This window comes from Rhinoderma darwinii, chromosome 6 (assembly GCF_050947455.1).
Source record: "Rhinoderma darwinii isolate aRhiDar2 chromosome 6, aRhiDar2.hap1, whole genome shotgun sequence".
Classification (NCBI taxonomy): domain Eukaryota; kingdom Metazoa; phylum Chordata; class Amphibia; order Anura; family Rhinodermatidae; genus Rhinoderma; species Rhinoderma darwinii.
In genome coordinates, this window is record NC_134692.1 from 60844101 (window position 1) to 60866040 (window position 21940).

At 42.4% G+C, this 21940-nt stretch overlaps 1 protein-coding gene across 4 annotated transcripts in view; it reads left to right on the plus strand.

The window, feature by feature from the left end:
- FASTKD2 (FAST kinase domains 2) overlaps positions 1 to 21940 on the plus strand; it is a 55728-nt gene that overhangs the window by 2717 nt on the left and 31071 nt on the right. For 2 of the 4 annotated variants that reach the window (XM_075829871.1, XM_075829872.1), the window contains exons 2-5: positions 9009 to 9702; positions 12276 to 12379; positions 16070 to 16166; positions 19381 to 19504. In XM_075829871.1, coding sequence (XP_075685986.1) covers positions 9061 to 9702; positions 12276 to 12379; positions 16070 to 16166; positions 19381 to 19504 — 967 coding nt within the window. In that variant the 5' untranslated portion in view covers positions 9009 to 9060. Of the gene's footprint in view, positions 1 to 8763; positions 8866 to 9008; positions 9703 to 12275; positions 12380 to 16069; positions 16167 to 19380; positions 19505 to 21940 lie in introns of all 4 variants that reach the window. The other 2 variants (XM_075829869.1, XM_075829870.1) reach the window with 2 other exon arrangements.

Below are 21940 nucleotides of genomic sequence, written 5' to 3' on the forward strand. Positions count from 1 at the left end.
CTGCCCCTTCTCTCTATTCAGAACTGATAGAGAGAAGGGGCTGCCGATTATTGCAGATAAAACGGGTCCGTAAATACGGGTGAAATACTGGTGACACCGGATTCATATTTACGGGCACGGGTCTGTAAATACTGGTGGAATACAGGTCGAATATGTGTGACCAAGGACTCGTATTTACGGGAGGAAAAAAATACGTTCGTGTGCATGAGGCCTAAGGCACACAAACAAGGTAGCACGGGATACAGGTAGCAGGTACGGGAACAGGATAACACTAAGGTACCATTTGCAAGACTAACACGGGTAAACACAACAACGCTCAGGCAAGGAGTAAGGGGGCAGGGCCCTTCTTACAGTCCAGGGTGATCATGGGTAAATTGATTATTTTCATGTGCGCGTGCTGGCCCTCTAAGGCTGGTCACGAGCGTGCTTGCGCGCGCACCCTGCGGGACACAGCAGAACAGTGCGGAAGTGAGCTCTGGCGTCTCATAGGGAGGAGATGCGGGCCAGATCCATGGCTACGGCCGTCGGGGGGTGAGTAATCAAGACGGTCCATTGCTGTGGACGCTACAGTCAAGATGTGCCATGCTGATAGACTTCTACCCAAAATGCTGTCATTAAATTCAAAGGGTAATTCAACAAAGTATTAGTTTAACCCCTTCCCTCTTTGGCCACTTTTGACCTTCCTGACAGAGCATTATTTTTCAAATCTGACATGTTTCAATTTATGTGGTAATAACTCCGGAATGCTTTTACCTATCCAAGCGATTCTGAGATTGTTTTCTCGTGACACATTGGACTTTATGTTACTGGCAAAATTTGCCCGATACATTCAGTATTTATTGTGAAAAACACCAAAATTTTGCGAAAAATTGCAAAAATTAACATTTTTCTCAATTTAAATGCATCTGCTTGTAAGACAGGCAGTTATACCACACAAAAATGTTGCTAACTAACATCCCCCATATGTCTACTTTAGATTGGCATCGTTTTTTGATCATCATTTTATTTTTCTAGGACGTTACAAGGCTTAGAACTTTAGCAGCAATTTCTCACATTTTCAAGAAAATTTCAAAATGCTATTTTTACAGGGGCCAGTTCAGTTGTGAAGTGGCTTTGAGGTCCTTAGATATTAGAAACCGCCAATAAGTCACCCCATTTTAAAAACTGCACCCCTCAAAGTATTCAAAACAGCATTTAGAAAGTTTCTTAACCCTTTAGACATTGCGCAGGAATTAAGGCAAAGTAGAGGTGAAATTTACAAAGTTCATTATTTTTTTCCAGAAATTCATTTTGAATCCATTTTTTTTGTACCACAGAAGGTTTTACCCAAGAAATGCAACTCAATATTTATTGCCCAGGTTCTGCAGTTTTAGGAAATATCCCACATGTGGCCGTAGCGTGCTACTGGACTGAAGCACCGGCCTCAGAAGCAAAGGAGCACCTAGTGGATTTTGGGCCTCCTTTTTATTAGAATATATTTTAGGCACCATGTCAGCTTTGAACAGGTCTAGTGGAACTAAAACAGTGGAAACCCCCCAAAAGTGACCCCATTTGGGAAACTACACCCCTCGAAGAATTTATCTAGGGGTGTAGCAAGCATTTTGACCGGCCAGTTTTTTTGCAAAAATTTTTGGAACTAGGTCATGAAAATGATAATCTACATTTTTTCAAATAAAATGTAGGTTTAGCTAATTTTTTTTCATTTCCAAGAGAACTAAAGTAGAAAAAGCACCACAACATTTGTAGAGCAATTTCTCCCGAGTAAAACAATACCCCACATGTGGTAATAAACCGTTGTTTGGACACACGGCAGGGCTTAGAAGGGAAAGAGCGCCATTTGGCTCTTGGAGCTCAAATTTAGCAGGAATGGTTTGCGGAGGCCATGTCGCATTTGCAAAGCCCCAGAGGTGACAAAACAGTGGAAACCCCCAACAAGTGACCCCATTTTGGAAACTATACCCTTTGAGGAAATTATCTAGGGTATAGTGAGCATTTTGACCCCACAGGTTTTTTGCAGAAATTTTTGCAAGTAGGCTGTGAAAATGAAAATCTACATTTTTTCAAATAAAATGTAGGTTTAGCTAATTTTTTTTCATTTCCACAAGGACTAAAGGAGAAAAAGCACCATAAAATTTGTAAAGAAATTTCTCCCGAGTAAAACAATACCCCACATGTGGTAATAAACGGCTGTTTGGACACACGGCGAGGCTGAGAAGGGAAAGTGCGCCATTTGGCTTTTGGAACTCAAATTTAGCAGGAATGGTTTGCGGAGGCCATGTCGCATTTGCAAAGCTCCTGAGGGGACAAAACAGTGGAAACCCCCAACAAGTGACCCCATTTTGGAAACTACACCCCATGAGGGAATTATCTAGGGGTAGAGTGAGCAGTTTTACCCCACAGGTTTTTTACAGAACTTATTGTAACTAGGCCGTAAAAATGAAAATCTACATTTTTTCAAAGAAAATGTAGGTTTAGGTATTTTTTTTTCATTTCCACAAGGACTGAAGGAGAAAAAGCACCACAACATTTGTAAAGCAACTTCTCCCGAGTAAAATAATACCCCACATGTGGTCACAAACATCTGTTTGGACACACGGTAGGGCTCAGAATGGAAGGAGCACCATTTGGATTTTGGAATGGTTTCTGGGTGTCATGTCATATTTGCTGAGCCCCTGTAGTACTAGTACAGTGGAAACACCCCAAAAGTGACACCATTTGGGAAACTGCACCCCCTGAGGAATCATCTAGGGGTATAGTGAAAATTTTGATCCCAAAGGTTTTTTGCTGAATTAATTAGAATTAAGCCATGAAAATGAAAAATATTTTTTTTTTCCAACAAGATGTAGTTTTAGATACACATTTTTCATTTTTACAAGGAATAGAGAAGAAAAAGCACCCCAACATTTGTAAAGTAATTTCTCCCGAGTACGGTAACGCCCCATATGTGGTTATAATCAGCTGTTTACATATATGGGAGCATTCAGAAGAAAAGGAGCGGTATTTATCTTTTGGAGCGTAGATTTTGCTGGAATGGGTTGCGGATGCCATGTTGCATTTGCAAAACCCCTGATGTACCAAACAAAAGTGACCCCGTTTTAGAAACTACACCCCTAAAGGCATTTATCAAGGGATGTAGTGACAATTTAGACTCCACAGGTGTTTTTCAGAAATGAATACGCAGTGGATGGTGCAAAGTGAAAATTGCAATTTCTCCACTGATCTGCCCATTCACCGCACAAGATGTTGTGCCCCTAGAGAATCTTACCCCATAAATTGTTAAGCGGGTTCTCCCGGGCATGGTAATGCCTTACTTGTGGCCATAAATTGCTGTTTGTGCACACTGTAGGGCTAAGAAGGGAAAGACCGCCATTTTGAGCATGGATTTTGCTTGGTAATAGTTCTGTTTGGGGTTTTGCTGGTATTTCAGCTTATAATGTGGTGGCATATGTAACCTGGGCAGAGTATATCAGGGCATAATAAGAGGGTATAATAATGGGGTAAATAATACAATTCTCCATAGATGTGTGTTACGCTGTGAAGCGATCCGTTATGCGCAGACCGGTGTCACACTGATAAACGGTTTTCTTTCTTATCCCTCCTTTGTAACGCTCTGCACCTTTTGGGGACTTTTTCTCCTTCGTAGTTTGGGAAATATTACTGGGAAAGTTTTGCGCTGATATAATACGGGCGTCCTCGCTTCCAGCGGATGTGCTATGTCCCTGCCCTTTCCTAGTTCCTAAATACTAGGGCCCTGAAACTGAAGGAATGTTCCCCTCCGGCCTGCGCATTGAGATGTTTTTTCATCACCGCATTACTAGTGCCGTAACTTTTTTATTTTTCAGTTGATTGAGCGGTGTGCGGGCTTGTTTTTTGCGAGACGGGCTGTAGATTTTATTGGTACCATTTTAGAACACATACGACTTTTTGATCACTTTTTATTTCATTTTTTGGTAAAGGAAATTACCAAAAACAAGCAATTCTGGAATAGTTTTTTATTGTTTTTTTTTCTCTGCATCCACAGTGTGCCCTAAATTACATGTTAGCTTTATTCTGCGGGTCGATACGATTACGGCGATACCAAATTTATATAGTTTTTTTTATGTATTGCGGCTTTTGCACAATAAAATCACTTTTTTTATAAAATCATTTGTTTTCTCTGTCGACATATTCTAAGACCCATAACTTTATTATTTTTGCGTGCACAAAGCGGTGTCAGGGATTATTTTTTGCGGCACGGATTGGCGTTTTTTATTAGTACTATTTTGGAGTAAATGTGACTTTTTGATCACTTTTTATAGCATTTTTTGGAAGGAGATGTGACCTAAAAACAAAGATTCTGGCGCTGTTTTTCATGGTTTTTTTTTACCGCGTTCACCGTGCGGGATAAATTACATAATAGTTTTGTAGTTTGGGTCGTTACGGACGCGGCGATACCAATTATGTATAGTTTTTTTTATTTTTACGGTTTTTCCCATAATAAAAGACTTACTATGGGAAAAAAGTCAGTTTAGCTTTATTTTTATTTGAAATGTGTGTGTTTTTATTGTTTTACCACATTTTTATTTACTTTTTTTTACTTTTTTTACTTGTCCCACTAGGGGACATGAGGGCCTGATGCCCCGATCGCTACTCTAATACACTGCACTACATACGTAGTGCAGTGTATTAGCGCTGTCAGTTATTCACTGACAGCAAGCCTATGAGGACTCGCCGCAGGCGGGTCCTCATCGGCTCCCGTACAAGGCAGACTCGGACGCCATTTTCTGACGTCCGATTGCCACAGCAACCCAGCGATTGCATCACTGGGTTGCCGATCGGGTGAAAACCTATCAGATGCTGCGCTCTATTGAGCGCAGCATCTGAGGGGTTAATCTGCCGGATCGGAGAGTAGCTCCGGTCCTGGCAGTTACAGGAGGGTGCCAGCTGTATAATACAGCTGTCCCCCCGCAGTGATAGTGCCGGCTCTGCTTCTGAGCCCGCACCATCACTGCGCCGTATATATACGGCGCTTTGCGGGAACCACCTCCCGACAGCGCCGTATATATACGGCGTATGTCGGGAAGGGGTTAAGGGTTTGCATATTTATGCAACCACATTATTTTTGTTCTTTATTTTTATTTTTCCACCCTAAAAGATTTCAGTTTGTTTTTCAATACAATTGTACAGATTATGGGTGACATTAATTGTGGAAAAAGTTCTGAAATGATTCATCTTTGGACTGATTTTGTAACATGACAAAAACCTGGCATTTTAAAGAGGCTCTGTCACCAGATTTTGCAACCCCTATCTGCTATTGCAGAAGATCGGCGCTGCAATGTAGATTACAGTAACGTTTTTATTTTTAAAAAACAAGCATTTTTGGCCAAGTTATGACCATTTTTGTATTTATGCAAATGAGGCTTGCAAAAGTACAACTGGGCGTGTATTATGTGCGAACATCGGGGCGTTTTTACTTCTTTAACTAGCTGGGCGTTAGGAATGGGAGTGTATGATGCTGACGAATCAGCATCATCCACTTCTGTTTGTTAACACCCAGCTTCTGGCAGTGCAGACACACAGCGTGTTCTCGAGAGATCACGCTGTGACGTCACTCACTTCCTGCCCCAGGTCCTGCATCGTGTCGGACACATCGGCACCAGAGGCTACAGTTGATTCTGCAGCAGCATCAGCGTTTGCAGGTAAGTAGCTACATCGACTTACCTGCAAACGCCGATGCTGCTGCAGAATCAACTGTAGCCTCTAGTGCCGATGTGTCCTTGCTCGTCCGACACGATGCAGGACCTGGTGCAGGAAGTGAGTGACGACACCGTGATCTCTCGAGAACAGGCTCTGTGTCTGCACTGCCAGAAGCTGGGCGTTCTGAAGAGAAGTGGCTGATACTTCTATACACAACGCCCAGCTAGTAAAAGAAGTAAAAACGCCCAGATGTAACACACATAATACACGCCCAGTTGGACTTTTACTTTAAACACGCCCAGTTGGACTTTAGCAAGCCTCATTTGCATAAATACAAAAATGGTCATAACTTGGCCAAAAATGCTAGTTTTTTAAAAATAAAAACTTTACTCTTATCTACATTGCAGCGCCGATCTGCTGCAATAGCAGATAGGGGATGCAAAATCTGGTGACAGAGCCTCTTTAACAGGGGTGTGTAGACTTTTTATATCCACTCTATGTGTCTGCTCTTCATAAAGCCATGTGTTATTCCTTTTTTAAATGAAATGCTTCTAATAAATGTAATTGTGGGAAGCAGGAGAGTATGGCTAATGTTTATACATATTGGCAACTTTTGAGAAGGAACATCAGGGAGATTTTAAGTCTAAGGATGAGGCCCTTAATCTATGGAAATTGAACAACAAATAGTTCATATGACACCCTTCATCACATTCCTAGCTAAATATAGGCCTTATACCAGACCACCTCAATAACTCTATAGACCCCAGACACCAATTAAAAGGTTATTTCTAAAATCATAAATTATCACCTATCCACAGGATAGATGGTGGTGCCACCGCTGGGACAACCACTGCACGTAAGAACGGGGGTCCAGAACCCCTGGATCCTCCTCACTGCTCGAACGCAGTGAGGAGGACATTGAATGGAGCCGTGGTTGTGCATGCGCGCTGCCGCTCCATTCAAAGACTATGGTAATGATGGAAACAGCCAGGTACAGTGCGAGGCTGTTTTTGTCATTCTAGACAGCGAATGGAGCGGTGGATATTCTCGACTGTCTCTCCATTCAAGTTCCTGCTCGCTGCGGTCGAGCAGTAAGGAGGATTTGGGGGTTCGAGACCCTCGTTCTCACGATCGGTTGGGGCCTCCAGCAATCGGAGAATCATCTCCTATCCTGTGGATTCGTGTTACTTTATGATTTTTGTGAAACCCCTTTAATACAGAGTTCTCGTAATACATACCCTACACCCTTTAATACAGAGCCCAGACATGATGCATTACAAATACACTGCAGGTATCCTGGAGCAATATATAGTGGCGTAATGATCGCGTGTTGCAAGAAGTGCGACTGAGCTGGGGGGGGGGAGGGGGGGCTGCCCTGGATGCCCCCATGCTACCACATTAGACCCGCGTCGCATTGAAGGTCCCTTGTATGTTGTGTTCTGCGTAGCAACTTTCTGACACTGCCAGGCTTTAGGACCTTCTATACATAGTTACATATTCGATAAGGTTGAAAAAAAACACAGGTCAATCAATTCCATCCTATAATCCTACCGTGTTATTCCAGGGGAAGGCAAAGCCCCCATAAGGTGGATGACAATTGCCTCATTAGGGGAAATATTCCTCCCCGACTCCAAATATTGCAATCAGAATAATTCCCTGGATCAATGTCCCATCTCCAGAATCTAGTACTCATAGGCCCCATGCACACGATCGTGCTTTTGCGGCCGCAATTCCTTCGAGAATCCACAGGAGAATTGCGGCCCCATTCATTTCTATGGGCCCATGCACACGACCGTGGTTTCCACGGTGCGTGCATGGCCCAGGAGCCTGGACCGCAGGAAGAATGGACATGTTCTGCGGTCCAGGCTCATGTGCATGGCCCGCGATTTGCGGGTGGCTCGCAAATGACACTCCGCGGCCGACCCGAAAATCACGGCCGTGCCCATGGCTACGGTCGTGTGCATGAGGCCATAACCTGTAATATATTTTTCAAGAAATGCATCAAGGTCCTTCTTAACTTGTTCAAAGAATCAACCACCACAACATCCTGTGGCAGAGAGTTTCATATTGTCACTGCTTTTACAGTAAAGAATCCCCGTCTGTGATGATGGTGAAACATTTTTTCCCCTAGACATAGAGGATGCCCCCTTCTCCTTGTTACAAGCCTAGGTGTAAAAAGATCATTAGAAAGATCTCTGTCCTGTCCAATTATATATTTGTACATTGTAAATAGATCGCCCCTAAGCCGTATTTTTTCTAAACTGAATAGCCCCAAGTTTGATGACCTTTCTTTGTACTGCAATCCGCCCTTTCCCTTAATTACCTTTTTCGCCCTTCTTTGCACCCTTTCTAGTACAGCCATATCCTCTTTATACACAGGTGCCCAAAATTTTTCACGATGTTCTATATGTGGTCTGACTAGTGATTTGTATAGAGGAAAAACTGTTTTTGTCCTGAGCATCTATGCCTCTTTTGATGCATCCCATGATTTTATTTGCCTTGGCAGCAGCTGCCTGGCACTGGTTGCTAAAGGTAAATGTACTGTCCACCAATATCCCCAAATAGTTTTCAGCAGCAGTTTTACCCAGTGTTTTACCATCAAATGCAGAATTCAAAAATCTGTTTCAAGTACATAACCCTACGTTTATCCACATTAAACTTAATTTGCCATTTCTCTGCCCAAAACTTCAGCTTCCCCAAATCCCTCTGTAATATTACATTATCCTCCTCTGTGTTGATTGTTCTAGGCCCCATGCACACAACCATAAAAATCGACCGTAATTGCGGACCTCTATTACGGACCCATTCACTTCTATTGACCACGGACACCTTCCCATATATTTGTGGGGAGGTGTCCGGGCCGTAGAAATGTTCAGAAAATTATGGAACATGTCCGTTCTTTTACTTTTTATGGGCCGTGCTCCTTTGTATGGGAGCACGGGCCGAAAATGCGAGTGGCTGTCCGTGACCGCTAGCCGTGCCCCGTAATCGTGGGACGTGATTACAGGCACGGTCGTGTGCATGGGACTTACAGAGCTTTGTATCATCTGCAAATACTGAATTTCTACTCTGTAAACCCTCTACAAGGTTATTAATAAATGTATTAAAGAGAAGAGGGCCCAATACTGACCCCTGTGGAACCCCACATACGTTGCGGCACAGACCTTGTGAAGAAGCCAGGGGCGGTGAGTAAGTATTTTTTTTATTATAATGTCTGATCAGGGGGGACATTTAAAAGTTTGGCATGCGCCCCGCATCCTCTAGTTACAGCCCTGCATATATACTGTGTGGATGCCCGCAATCCTTTTAACTCCCCTGTTAATTTTTTACAGCCAGCAGTGAAAGGGCCAAGAATCCTGGATTTTTTTTTAAAGGGCTGACAAGATGCATAACAAGCCTTTCCCCTTCTTACTGCGCACAGTGAGACTATTACAGTCATGTCATTATTTATTAGGAGCGAGAATGCCTTCACTTCTGAGGAACTATAGTTCAAGAACTGGACTTTTATTACTTCATGAGATCAAACCTTGGACTCCTCCATCCATTGCAACATATATTCCCATCAGGTTTTTACATGAAGAGAATTCAATAAAGGCAGTGTCTGTAAACAGTGCTCCTAGCAGCTCCGATCAGGACCACGTCAGTGTCCACAATGATGATAGTCTGGAACCAGATACGGGTCTGGATGTCGGCAATCCCAGGCTCCAGTCTACCAGCACAGGACCTCCAAAGAAATCATCCTGTGTAGAAGTGTTGGATGCCTTCAGCGGTAATTCACACAGCACGCATGAACTTTATTGTGGCATTATGGATCTGTGGAATATCTTGGCTTATAAAAATAAATTTAAGCTTTCTGACATGCAACTTATTTCTGAGCACCCGAATTTCTTTAACATTTGCTATGAAGTAATGAAGTCAGCCCCCTCTATGCCAAACAAGTTCCTGGTGTGCAGTCTCTGGGTCTTTGGGAGTCTTAAGGTGAACCAGAAGACAAGGCTCATTCAGACTCTTCTAAATGTTTGCCAGGTAACTACGACTGCTCCTCCGTTTTGTGCTAACACATCTCCCAAAAATTATTAATTTCACAGATTTTAAGTTCCCTTTTTATCTTAGTATATTCCTTAAAAATCCATTTCTGTTCTGTTTTAGATTGGCTCTTGTTATTTCACACTGTCTATCATATTAGTTACCTTCATGATCAAACGTGCTATCCAACCAGACCGATATAGGCCTTGTTCACACAGTGCTGATTTGACATGCATTTTTTTTAAGCCAAAACTAGGAACGGAACCTAAGAAATATATATGGGAAGGTCTTAAAGGGGTTATCCGGGTTCCTAAATTGTTTTCTAAATGGATGCAAATTGCATAAATTAACAAAACAAGCCGTACTCCATAATTCTTTTCTTTGGCAATCCAGCACTGGCTCAACGACGGCACTCCCTGTGATTGTTTACATGACGATTCAACGCTGGTGCTCTGATTGTATACATGACGACAGCATGTGACCGCGGCATCAATCGGAGGACGACTCAGCGTCACTACTGAGGCCTCTGAATGGCTGCAGCGGTCATATGCTGTCGTCATGTATACAATCAGAGCACCAGCGTTGAATCGTTGGGGGAAAGCATAGTGGAGTACTGCTTGGTTTGATAATTCATGTCCTTTTCAGCCATTAGCAAAACGTTTTAGGGACCCTGATTACCTCTTTAAAGTGTCTTCTCTCCAGGATCCAATTCTGGTTTAATAAATGCATGCAAAATCTGCTTTCAATCTTCACTGTGTAAACAAGGCCAAAGGGTAATTCTCAAAACCTCTTGTGTACCTTTTTTAAACTCTCGTATGGCGCTGCCAATGTAAGACCGCACTATATGATGTCATACAGGAGCCGGCACATTGACCCAGTAGGACACTGTTTGTAACCTGCACTGAAGCCCCCAGCAGCCTTACACTGGAGACTAAGTAAAAGACGAGCACCTTCTCCACCCTCTCTGCATAAAAACCTGGTACCCTCTCAGCCCGCCTTCCCCTGCTATGAAGATTAGTGACATAGAATTTGATATGCTGTGCGGTTTACTTGTGGATCGCAATCTACTGTTTGGCCATTACTGGTATAGAGTATGCAGATATACCGGAGCATTCTTAGGTGTGAAAGGAGGATGAGCTGAGAATGGTCCGGGCAGTAATGTTCATGAGCCCCTTCCAACATCCATAGCTATGATACACAGCATTTTAGCAATATTGGTCTCCTGACATTTTTTAAAGTAGGCCCTGCACTTAAAGAGGCTCTGTCACCAGATTTTGCAGCCCCTATCTGCTATTGCAGCAGATAGGCGCTGCAGTGTAGATTACAGTAACGTTTTTATTTTTAAAAAACGAGCATTTTTGGCCAAGTTATGACCATTTTTGTAGTTATGCAAATGAGGCTTGCAAAAGTCCAAGTGGGTGTGTTTAAAAGTAAAAGTCCAAGTGGGCGTGTATTATGTGCGTACATCGGGACGTTTTTAATACTTTTACTAGCTGGGCGCTCTGATGAGAAGTATCATCCACTTCTCTTCAGAACGCCCAGCTTCTGGCAGTGCACAGACACACAGCGTGTTCTCGAGAGATCACGCTGTGTCGTCACTCACAGGTCCTGCATCGTGTCAGACGAGCGAGGACACATCGGCACCAGAGGCCACAGTTGATTCTGCAGCAGCATCGGCGTTTGCAGGTAAGTAGCTACATCGACTTACCTGCTAACGCCGATGCTGCTGCAGAATCAACTGAAGCCTCTGGTGCCGACGTGTCCTCGCTCGTCTGACACGATGCAGGACCTGTGAGTGACATCACAGCGTGATCTGGCAGAAGCTGGGCGTTCTGAAGAGAAGTGGATGATACTTCTCGTCAGAGCGCCCAGCTAGTAAAAGTATTAAAAACGCCCCGATGTACGCACATAATACACGCCCACTTGGACTTTTGCAAGCCTCATTTGCATAACTACAAAAATGGTCATAACTTGGCCAAAAATGCTCGTTTTTAAAAAATAAAAACGTTACTGTAATCTACATTGCAGCGCCTATCTGCTGCAATAGCAGATAGGGGTTGCAAAATCTGGTGACAGAGCCTCTTTAAAGGGGTTATTAGATGATATCAAATTGACGACGTATCCCCAGGTTCCTTAACACATGATCGGTGGGGGTCCGACCCTTGGAAACCTTGCTGATCAACTGTTTGAAGGGTCCGCAACGCTACAGTGAGTACGGCTTCCCCTTCATTACACACATAGCTTTGTACTGCAGAATGCCGTCAGATTAGGAGTGTATGTGCACAGTTTTACATTCACTTGAATGATTGAGGGGCTTTTGGCACTGCCCGACTGGTCAATCACCCCTCTGTTGTAAAGGTAAGAAAAAAAACCTTTTATACATCAGAGAAAACAAGCCATTGCCTCCTTGATATCAGCTTATTGATTGGGCTCCCAGCAGCGAACTTCACTGTTATGGAGGTGTCCAAACCTAAAATAGTAACTATTGGTTATAGCCACCCTGTTTGTTTTTTGTTTTCTTTCTTGTTCTAATTATGTTTTATCACATGCCAATTATGTCACTTTTTTTGTAGCAACGTCTCAGCACGTTTAAAGTAGAAGAAATTTCCGTATTGGCCAAATGTTTGAAAATGATGGAGAGCGATAAAAATGTGGATGTTCTAAACTCTGGTCTCTGGTAAGTATAGCTTCAACATGATATCTGCATTTCATTATGAAAAATCTATGTCCCTTCTCCCATAAGTAACCAGATCACACACCAGCTGGGCTTGGTGTTTTATGTGTTTCTTTATTTTTAACCTCTTCCCGCACATCGCCGTAGTTCCCGCACAACAGGCATGCCACGGGCTCAAGAATTCCGCCCATGGCATCAGCTGCAGGTGTCAGCTGTAATATACTGCTGACACCCTCCTGCAATGGAAGCGTTCGGAGACCATGCCAATTCAGGACATTTATCCTCTTAAAAGCCAGGGGGACTTGGAGATGCTCCCTCTGTAAGCCCATTAGTACCCCGTGACACGATTGTGGGGGGACAATGGGTAGCCTGGGCCCTATGAGGCAGGACCTAATGGGCTTGCCTGTCAGTATAACACTGACAGGCATAATACACCATCTTACATAAGTATTGGAGAGTATTATGTAAGCGATCAAACAACCACAATTCAAGTCCCCAAGTGGGACTAAAAACAAAATGTTCAAAGAAGTTCAATAAAGTGTAAGGTCCCAAGTAAAAAAACAAGTGAACAAAAAAAAACTTTTTCTCCCCTTATAAAATGCTTTGTTAGGCCTCATGCACACGACTGTAAAAACTCCCGTTATTACGGGTCGTAATTACGACCCGTAATAACGGGCTCATAGACTTCTATTGGCCACGGGTACCTTCCCGTTTTCTTACGGGAAGGTGCCCGTACCGTTGAAAAAGATAGAACATGTCCTATTTCAGGCCGTAATACCGGCACGGACAGCCCATAGAAGTCTATGGAGCTCCCGTAATGACGGGTGGCTACATGTGTTCACCCGTCATTACGGCAGCGTTGCTAGGCGACGTCAGTAAATAGTCACTGTCCAGGGTGCTGAAAGAGTTAACTGATCAGCAGTAACTCTTTCAGCACCCTGGACAGTGAATTCCAATCACAATATAGAGCAACCTGTAAAAAAATAAAATAAAAGACGTTCATACTTACCGAGAACTTCCTGATTTCTCCAGTCCGGTCTCCCGGCCGTTGCCTTGGTGACGCGTCCCTCTCGACATCCGGCCCGACATCCCTGGATGACGTTACATCCCATGTGACCGCTGCAGCCAATCACAGGTCAATCACAGGCTGCAGGTCAATCACTGGACCCATATTTACGGGCACGGGTCCGTAAATACTGGTGCAAAACGGGTCGAATACGTGTGACACCGGACCCGTATTTACGCCAGTATTTACGGGTGGGAAAAAATACGGTCGTGTGCATGAGGCCTTAGAGGTGGAAAAAATAACCTTAGAAAACTATACAAAATTGATATCGCCACATCAGTAACGGCTCGTACTATAAAATGATCATGTTATGTATCACTCACTGTAAAAGCCGTAAAGCAAAAGTACTTAAAAACAATGCCAAATTGCTGTTTTTCGTTTATCCCACCCCCCGAAAAAGGAATACAAAGTAATCAAAAAGTTCTTTGTACCCAGTACCAATTAAGTTAATCTCGGCCTGCAACAAACAAGCCCTTATACAGCTACTTCAATGGGAAAAAATATTCGTGGGTTTTAGAATGCGGGGCTGAATGAACGTTAAAAAAAATAAAAATTGCTACTTTCTTAAAGACTATTATATACACTTTTGACATGGTAAAAATGAATTTTACATATGTCAGTGGTTACCTAAACGTAAAAAAGTTACTCATAGGCCGCATTCACACGGGCGTTGCGCATCTAGGACGTGAAAAAACGTAGTTTTTTTTTTTATGTCCGAGATGCGTCCGTGTGAACGGCCACATTGAATTACATAAGTCCGTGTGACGGCTGTTGTTTTGACTGCCGTCACTCGGACGTATAACGCGTTTGTGTGAATAAGGCCTTAGTTTTAGGCTGCAATCTTCATTCCTCCTTTAATATTCAAACCCCCTGATATGCAGTTTGCAACCTGCTGCTACTGTAGTTTCAAACTTTTCTGATGTTGGCATGTACCTACCAGTAATATACTGCATGTTGGATGTGAGTTCTGTGAGTCGAAGATTCTGCTGCCTTCATTGGCTCTCCTGTATCGGCACAGCTTCATTACTATACTGCTTTTTCTCTATACTGATGGCCTGTGTGATTAGAATGTGTGCTCTGTCCTCCCTGAACACTTGGATGCTTTTTCCCGCTCTCCACACACAGCAGTTTCGATGTAGATATATCTTTGACTGAAAATCAGTTCTAGACTTCTGAATGGGATTGTTTCAGTAACATGTGCACAGATTTCTGCAAGCGCCATTCAGATGAGTGGGACAGTCCGTAAATTTAAAAAAAAAAAATCTTCCGCTTGCAAATCCATACTAACACTGAGAGAAGGGGGGAAACTGAGAAAGTCAACAAAGCCAGGAGCCGTGTGCTGTCGGACCTATGTCAGAATCGGCAGGACAAGCAGCTATATACAGGAGCTGCACAGAGTCTGCAGAAGCAAAATGGAAGGAAATTTTAATGATTGCTATTTAGAAAGTTGATTAATTTTAATTTAGGAATCAAATGAACAATAAAATTATTTCAGCGCCTTTAAGGCCCAAACTAGGCCTTCATTTTTTTATTGTTTGCCTATCCTTAGGATAGGTCAGCAATATGAGATCGGTGGGGGTCCGATCAGGTGACTGAAGTGGCCGTGGCAATCGTCGCTGTGGCCTCTTCAGTGTTTACCAGGCACACTGCCGTACACATCGATAGCGGCTGTGCCGGGGATTGCAGCTCAGTTCCTTTCACTTGAATGGGATCGGAACTGCAATCCCAGGGACAGCCTCTCCGGATGTGTACGGCGCTGCACCTGTAAACTGTAAAAAGGCCGCAACGACAAACACCGCTGCCCCTTCAGTCAGCTAATCGACGGGAGTGGCGGGTAACCTTATATTTACAGTAACATGTATCTGCCATCAAACTATGCTGCCCAATCTAAGGGCAGCAGAGTATGGGGACAGGTCCGCTCTCGTTAGCCAAAATAGCAGAAATACTGTGCAGAATGGCTAATAGGAGCGTACAAAGAATATACCGGACTCAAAGTTAAGAGTTCAGTGTATTCATGAGGGGAGCGCTCTCCCTGCCCTCCTCCAGATACACAGCAGCCAGTCATCAATCAACGCTAAGAGAGGTGGGGGCAGAGTTGCCCTCATAAATACATCAGATGGTTTTCCACTCTTATTTCTGCCATAAATGATAGTAAATATGTCAGGCCATGCGTGGCTCTGCCCATTTCATTAAGCGTCACGTATTTTCAAAAGTGTCAGGGGTGGCATAAAATGCCCAAAAGTCGCCATTTAGTCTCGCTGTGTTACCATAAGACTCTCATAGGGTCAGTTCACACGGTGGATCTTGCTTGGTGGGTGCCGCCGCAAAGTTTGCCGCGGAATTATTCCTGCAGGAAGATTCCTCCTCCCATTCACTTCAATAGGAGGTTTAGGCAGAATCCGCCCTAAGATCGGACAGGATGCTTGTTTTTACTGCTGGCTGGAAAAATTAGCTGCCGGAAAACGGAAGCGTCCGGCTCCCATTGAAATGAATAGGAGGCAGAATTTTGTGGCGGATTCCGCCGTGTGTACATACCCTTACATGTTAGCGTTGTTTATGTCTGTTTTTGTTTTTACTTTTTAGTCCAGCTACCAATTTCATATTAATTCTAAATGTTTTCTTGCTAGTTTATTATTGGAGCTTAAATGTGAAGCCATTAAAGATGTCGCAACACTTCAGAACCTGATGAGAATTGCTCCAGCACATATAATACCGAAATTTGAGGTAAAATAATGAACAACTGCAGGATTTTGTCTTCAGTATCTGTGTTGACGTTGACTTGTAATTTGTGTCTAGTGGTTTTTTATGATGTTTTGTAACACTAATTTAAAGGCATAAAATTACAGTTTATTAAACAGATCTAAACAATAGACAACTGTGTGACACTGTGCTAAAGGGAAACTTCCAAAGGAGCAACATCCACAGCGCAAATGTTATTGGGCTTTTTTTTTTCCCCCCTCAGAATCATGGTTCACATCAATCTGTATATATACACTACCGTTCAAAAGTTTAGGGTCACTTAGAAATTTCCTTATTTTTGAAAGAAAAGCACAGTTTTTTTTCAATGAAGATAACATTAAATGAATCAGAAATACACTCTATACATTGTTAATGTGGTAAATGACTGGTTTTTAATGCATTATCTACATAGGTGTATAGAGGCCCATTTCCAGCAACAACCATCACTCCAGTGTTCTAATGGTACATTGTGTTTGCTAACTGTGTTAGAAGGCTAATGGATGATTAGAAAAAACTTGAAAACCCTTGTGCAATTATCTTAGCACCGCTGTAAACAGTTTTGCTGTTTAGAGGAGCTATAAAACTGACCTTCCTTTGAGCTAGTTGAGAATCTGGAGCATTACATTTGTGGGTTCGATTAAACTCTCAAAATGGCTAGAAAAAGAGAGCTTTCATATGAAACTCGACAGTCTATTCTTGTTCTTAGAAATGAAGGCTATTCCATGCGAGAAATTGCCAAGAAACTAAAGATTTCCTACAACGGTGTGTACTACTCCCTTCAGAGGACAGCACAAACAGGCTCTAACCAGAGTAGAAAGAGAAGTGGGAGGCCCCGCTGCACAACTGAGCAACAAGACAAGTACATTAGAATCTCTAGTTTGAGAAATAGACGCCTCACAGGTCCTCAACTGGCAGCTTCATTAAATAGTACCTGCAAAATGCCAGTGTCAACGTCTACAGTGAAGAGGCGACTCCGGGATGCTGGCCTTCAGAGCAGAGTGGCAAAGAAAAAGCCATATCTGAGACTGGCTAATAAAAGGAAAAGATTAATATGGGCAAAAGCACACAGACATTGGACAGAGGAAGATTGGAAAAAAGTGTTATGGACAGACGAATCGAAGTTTGAGGTGTTTGGATCACACAGAAGAACATTTGTGAGACGCAGAACAACTGAAAAGATGCTGGAAGAGTGCCTGACGCCATCTGTCAAGCATGGTGGAGGTAATGTGATGGTCTGGGTTTGCTTTGGTGCTGGTAAAATGGAAGATTTGTACAAGGTAAAAGGGATTTTGAATAAGGAAGGCTATCACTCCATTTTGCAACGCCATGCCATACCCTGTGGACAGCTCTTGATTGGAGCCAATTTCATCCTACAACAGGACAATGACCCAAAGCACACCTCCAAATTATGCAAGAACTATTTAAGGAAGAAGCAGGCAGCTGGTATTCTATCTGTAATGGAGTGGCCAGCGCAGTCACCAGATCTCAACCCCATAGAGCTGTTGTGGGAGCAGCTTGACCGTATGGTACACAAGAAGTGCCCATCAAGCCAATCCAACTTGTGGGAGGGCCTTCTGGAAGCATGGGGGAAATTTCTCCCGATTTCCTCAGCAAATTAACAGCTAGAATGCCAAAGGTCTGCAATGCTGTAATTGCTGCAAATGGAGCATTCTTTGACGAAAGCAAAGTTTGAAGGAGAAAATTATTATTTCAAATAAAAATCATTATTTCTAACCTTGTCAATGTCTTGACTATATTTTCTAGTCATTTTGCAACTCATTTGATAAATATAAGTGTGAGTTTTCATGGAAAACGCAAAATTGTCTGGGTGACCCCAAACTTTTGAACGGTAGTGTACTTCAACATAGAATTAGATGTGAATCGTTTTTTTGACATTACAATGTGAACGTTTATGTGGCCTAACGTAGCCAATCAAGTGAACGGACGCTCAGGTGCATCCACCTCTTTGATGTACATTTGCCCTAATAGAGTATATTAAAACGGGTTATCCTTATGAGACCACCTCATTAAGATGGCAGCCTGCAAGTTCAAATGGGGGTTTCTTTAGCTAGAACCAGTGAGACTATCACAGGCATATACAGTCATATATATATAAATAAAGCGACTACGCACTCTTCAATGAAGTCTCCCAAGCAATTTCTAATAAGGAAGTGCTATCTGAAACGAAATACTATCATATGAGAGACCTCAGTGTTCTAACTAGTATCAAAAAGTGCATGGATTAAAAGAATAAGGAAAATAAAAGTGGACAATTAACCAGAAGTCACTTTATTTACGACTTGAGGGTATCCTGACAAGAGGTCATGTCAACAACATGAATTCTTTGTCATGTTCTTCAAACCATACCCGAAATTTTTTTTGCAGTGTGGCAGAGCACATTATCCTGCTGAAAGAGGCTACTGCCATTAGGGAATACCTTTGTCATGATGGGGTGTACTTGGTCGGCAACAATGTTTAGGCGGGTGGTACGTATCAAAGTAACATCCACAGGAGTACACACAAGGTTTCCAAGCATTGCCCAGAACATCACAATGCCTTTGCCGGCTTGCCTTACTCCCATTGTGCATCCTGGTTCCATCTCTTCCCCGGGTAAGCACCCGGGTGTCCTTATTACGTAAAAGAAAACGTGATTCATCACACCAGGCCACCTTCTTCTTTTGCTCCATGGTCCAGTTCTGATGCTCACAAGCCCATTGTCTGCAGTAGACGGGGGTCACAATGAGCACTTATATATTCCACCTCTAAACAGGCGCCATTGTAACGAGATAATCAATGTTATTCACTTCACCTGTCAGTGGATCTAATGTTATGGCCGATTATTTACATATATATATATATACACTAATGTATAGTTGGCAGCACTCCAAACATAGTATTAAAGTAGTATTTGTAAAATGATTGAGCCCATACAATGTTTTGACACACTCCGTGGGATCTTTTGCAAGGGTGGGTGACAAAATGTTTCAATCCCCTTAGTTACCCTGGCTTAAATATGTCCCACCAAGTGGGTCAAAACATGCGCGCTGAACAAATTTACATATACGTATATATTTTATACATATCTTCATCAATATTTGTTTATACATTTTTTTTATCTTTATCAATAATTAAAAGTAAAAGTTTTGCATGTACAGTGCTGATTATACTCACTGTATTCTATGTCCATGCTTTCTGTTAGGAGAAGGCTTTACAGATGATTGACAAGTTCACAGTCTCTCAGTGCTTCATAATGTTCTCTGTTCTTGCTGAAATTAATCTGCATTCTAAGAGTCTTCTGGATTCCTGTAGCGACAGACTCATTGGTAAGTTCATTACAAGATAATTTGACTGTTAATTTGAGTTGCTCGTAGATGTCATGATTTTCATATTTGTTATAATTACCCAAACAGACACACCTTTATATGACATGATTTGAATTATTGGAAAATGTATTGCACGTGGTTTAAAGCTTCTCTTGACCAATGTGTGATTGTGGTGACAGTAAACAAGAGGGAAGAGGGTTATTATTCCATGGTTGGCAAGAGTGAGAAGTCCTATTGGATGGAGAACACACATGCCAACTGGCATGTCAGTGGAATTGATTTCCAAGAGGTTGTGGATCTAAAATATAGCGTTCTTTTTCTGGAGTACCTTAGCTAAAGGAGCCTGGTGAAGTTTAGGGGGATGTAATTGGGCAGATATGTGGTGGTGAAAGATTCTAAGTAGATCTGCTGGTATGACCATGAACCATAGTATGAGGTCTACATGGTGATGATGGCATTTTGGTCGAATATGTGTGGGAGTCATCTATGACCTGTTCAATTGTCCATTTCACTTATCTTTATATATCTGAGGATAACTATACAGAAAGATGTTTGTCACAGTTATCAGATTTTCTTTACAATAAAGAAGTTATCTGCTTTGGACAATCCCTACTTAGAAAGGTCCCTTGATAATAAACTGATCACAAAGTTTTCCCCTGCTGGGACCCCCAGCGATCAATTGTAATCTGTGGGAAAACTTGGCAGTAAAGGTACTATTACACGGCCCGACATGGGCCGTGTAAACGAGCGCCGATCAACGAGACATCTTGTTGATCGTCGCTCGTTTGCTCCTATCACACGGACCAATGATTGGATATGTATAGGGACGAGCACTCGTTACTTTGATCGCTCGTCCTTATACATTTTCAACATGTCGGCAGCGCATCTCTGATTACACAGGGAGATGTTCTGCAGACAACACTGATTTTTAACTCTGCATAAAAGAGCAGATCAGCCGATGAACGGCTCGTTCATCAGCTAATCGTTGCCCTTATTACACTTCTCTCCACAACGCCCACTTGGTCAAAAAGTATCTACATTACAGCGCCGATCACATTATGTAGAATATAGGGCACTTATAATGTGGTGACAGAGCCTCTCTAATGATAAATTTGCCGCATCTTTAGCCCCTAATTTTATGCTACCTCTTTACTTTAACCCTTTCCCGACATTTGACGTATCCATACGCCAAAGTCGGGTAGGGGAAGTATGGAACGGGCTCACGATGTGAACCTGCTCAATACGATGCCGGTGTCGGCTGTTTGTTACAGCCAACACTTCAGAGTAACTAGCGGCATCGTGCTCGAGCGCGATCCCGCCCGTTTAATCCTTAAATGCTGCGGTCCGCAGCATTTAAATGGTTAGAAAGAAGGGGCGACCCCTCTAACAGCTATCGCGCCCCCCGCAACGCAATCGCGGGGGGCGATGGTTGCCTGGGTGATAAATAGTTGCCTGTCAGAATCACGATATACTGCAATACAGTATTGCAGTATATCGTGCAAGCGATCTAACGATCGCTGGTTGAAGTCCCCTAGGGGGACTAATAAAAAAAAAAGTAAAAAATGCGTTCGTTTGTTTTTTTATTGTAAAAAAAAATAAATTAAAAGTTCAAAAAAACCCCCCTTTTCCCATTTTCCCCCCCTAGAGCTTAGTAAAATAAAAATAAACATAATTGGTATCGCCGCATCCGTAAAAGTCTGAACTATTATAATATATCATTATTTAACTTGCAAAAAAAAAAATTGTAAACGCCAGAATCTCCATTTTTTGGTCACCTAATCTCCCACAAAAAAATGAATTAAAAAGTGATCAAAACGTTGCATGTACACCAAAATGGTATTATTAAAAACTACAGCTTATCCCGCAAAAAATAAGCCCTCATATCACTTAATCGACGGAAAAGTAAAAAAGTTATGGCTCTCGGAATTTGGCGACACAAAATATATTTTTTTTTTTTATACTTAGGTTTTTACTTGTAAAAGTAGTAAAATATAGAAAAAACAATATATATTTGGTATCGCCATAATCGTATTGACCCACAGAATAAAGTTAACATGTTGTTTTAATTGCACAGTGAATTCCGTAAAAGCTGTTTTTTTTATTTTCTACCCCACAAATAATTTTTGGACTGTTTCCTAGTACATTATATGGCACAATAAATGGTGCTACGAAAAACTACAACTCGTCCCGCAAAAATCAAGCCCTCATAGGACTATATTGATGGAAAAATAAAAGACGTTATGGCTTTTGGAAGGTGGGGAGGAAAAAATGAAAATCTGAAAAAGGGCTGCGGCGGGAAGGGGTTAAACCAATTTTTTGTAGAACATTTAGCACCGCCCTATTTCCACTAGGCCATGCTCCTTGCCTCTAAGCCATGCCCCTTTGTCGAAAGAGGCTCAAAAAGTGTCTTAAACCGTCAATAAATGTGGTGCACGG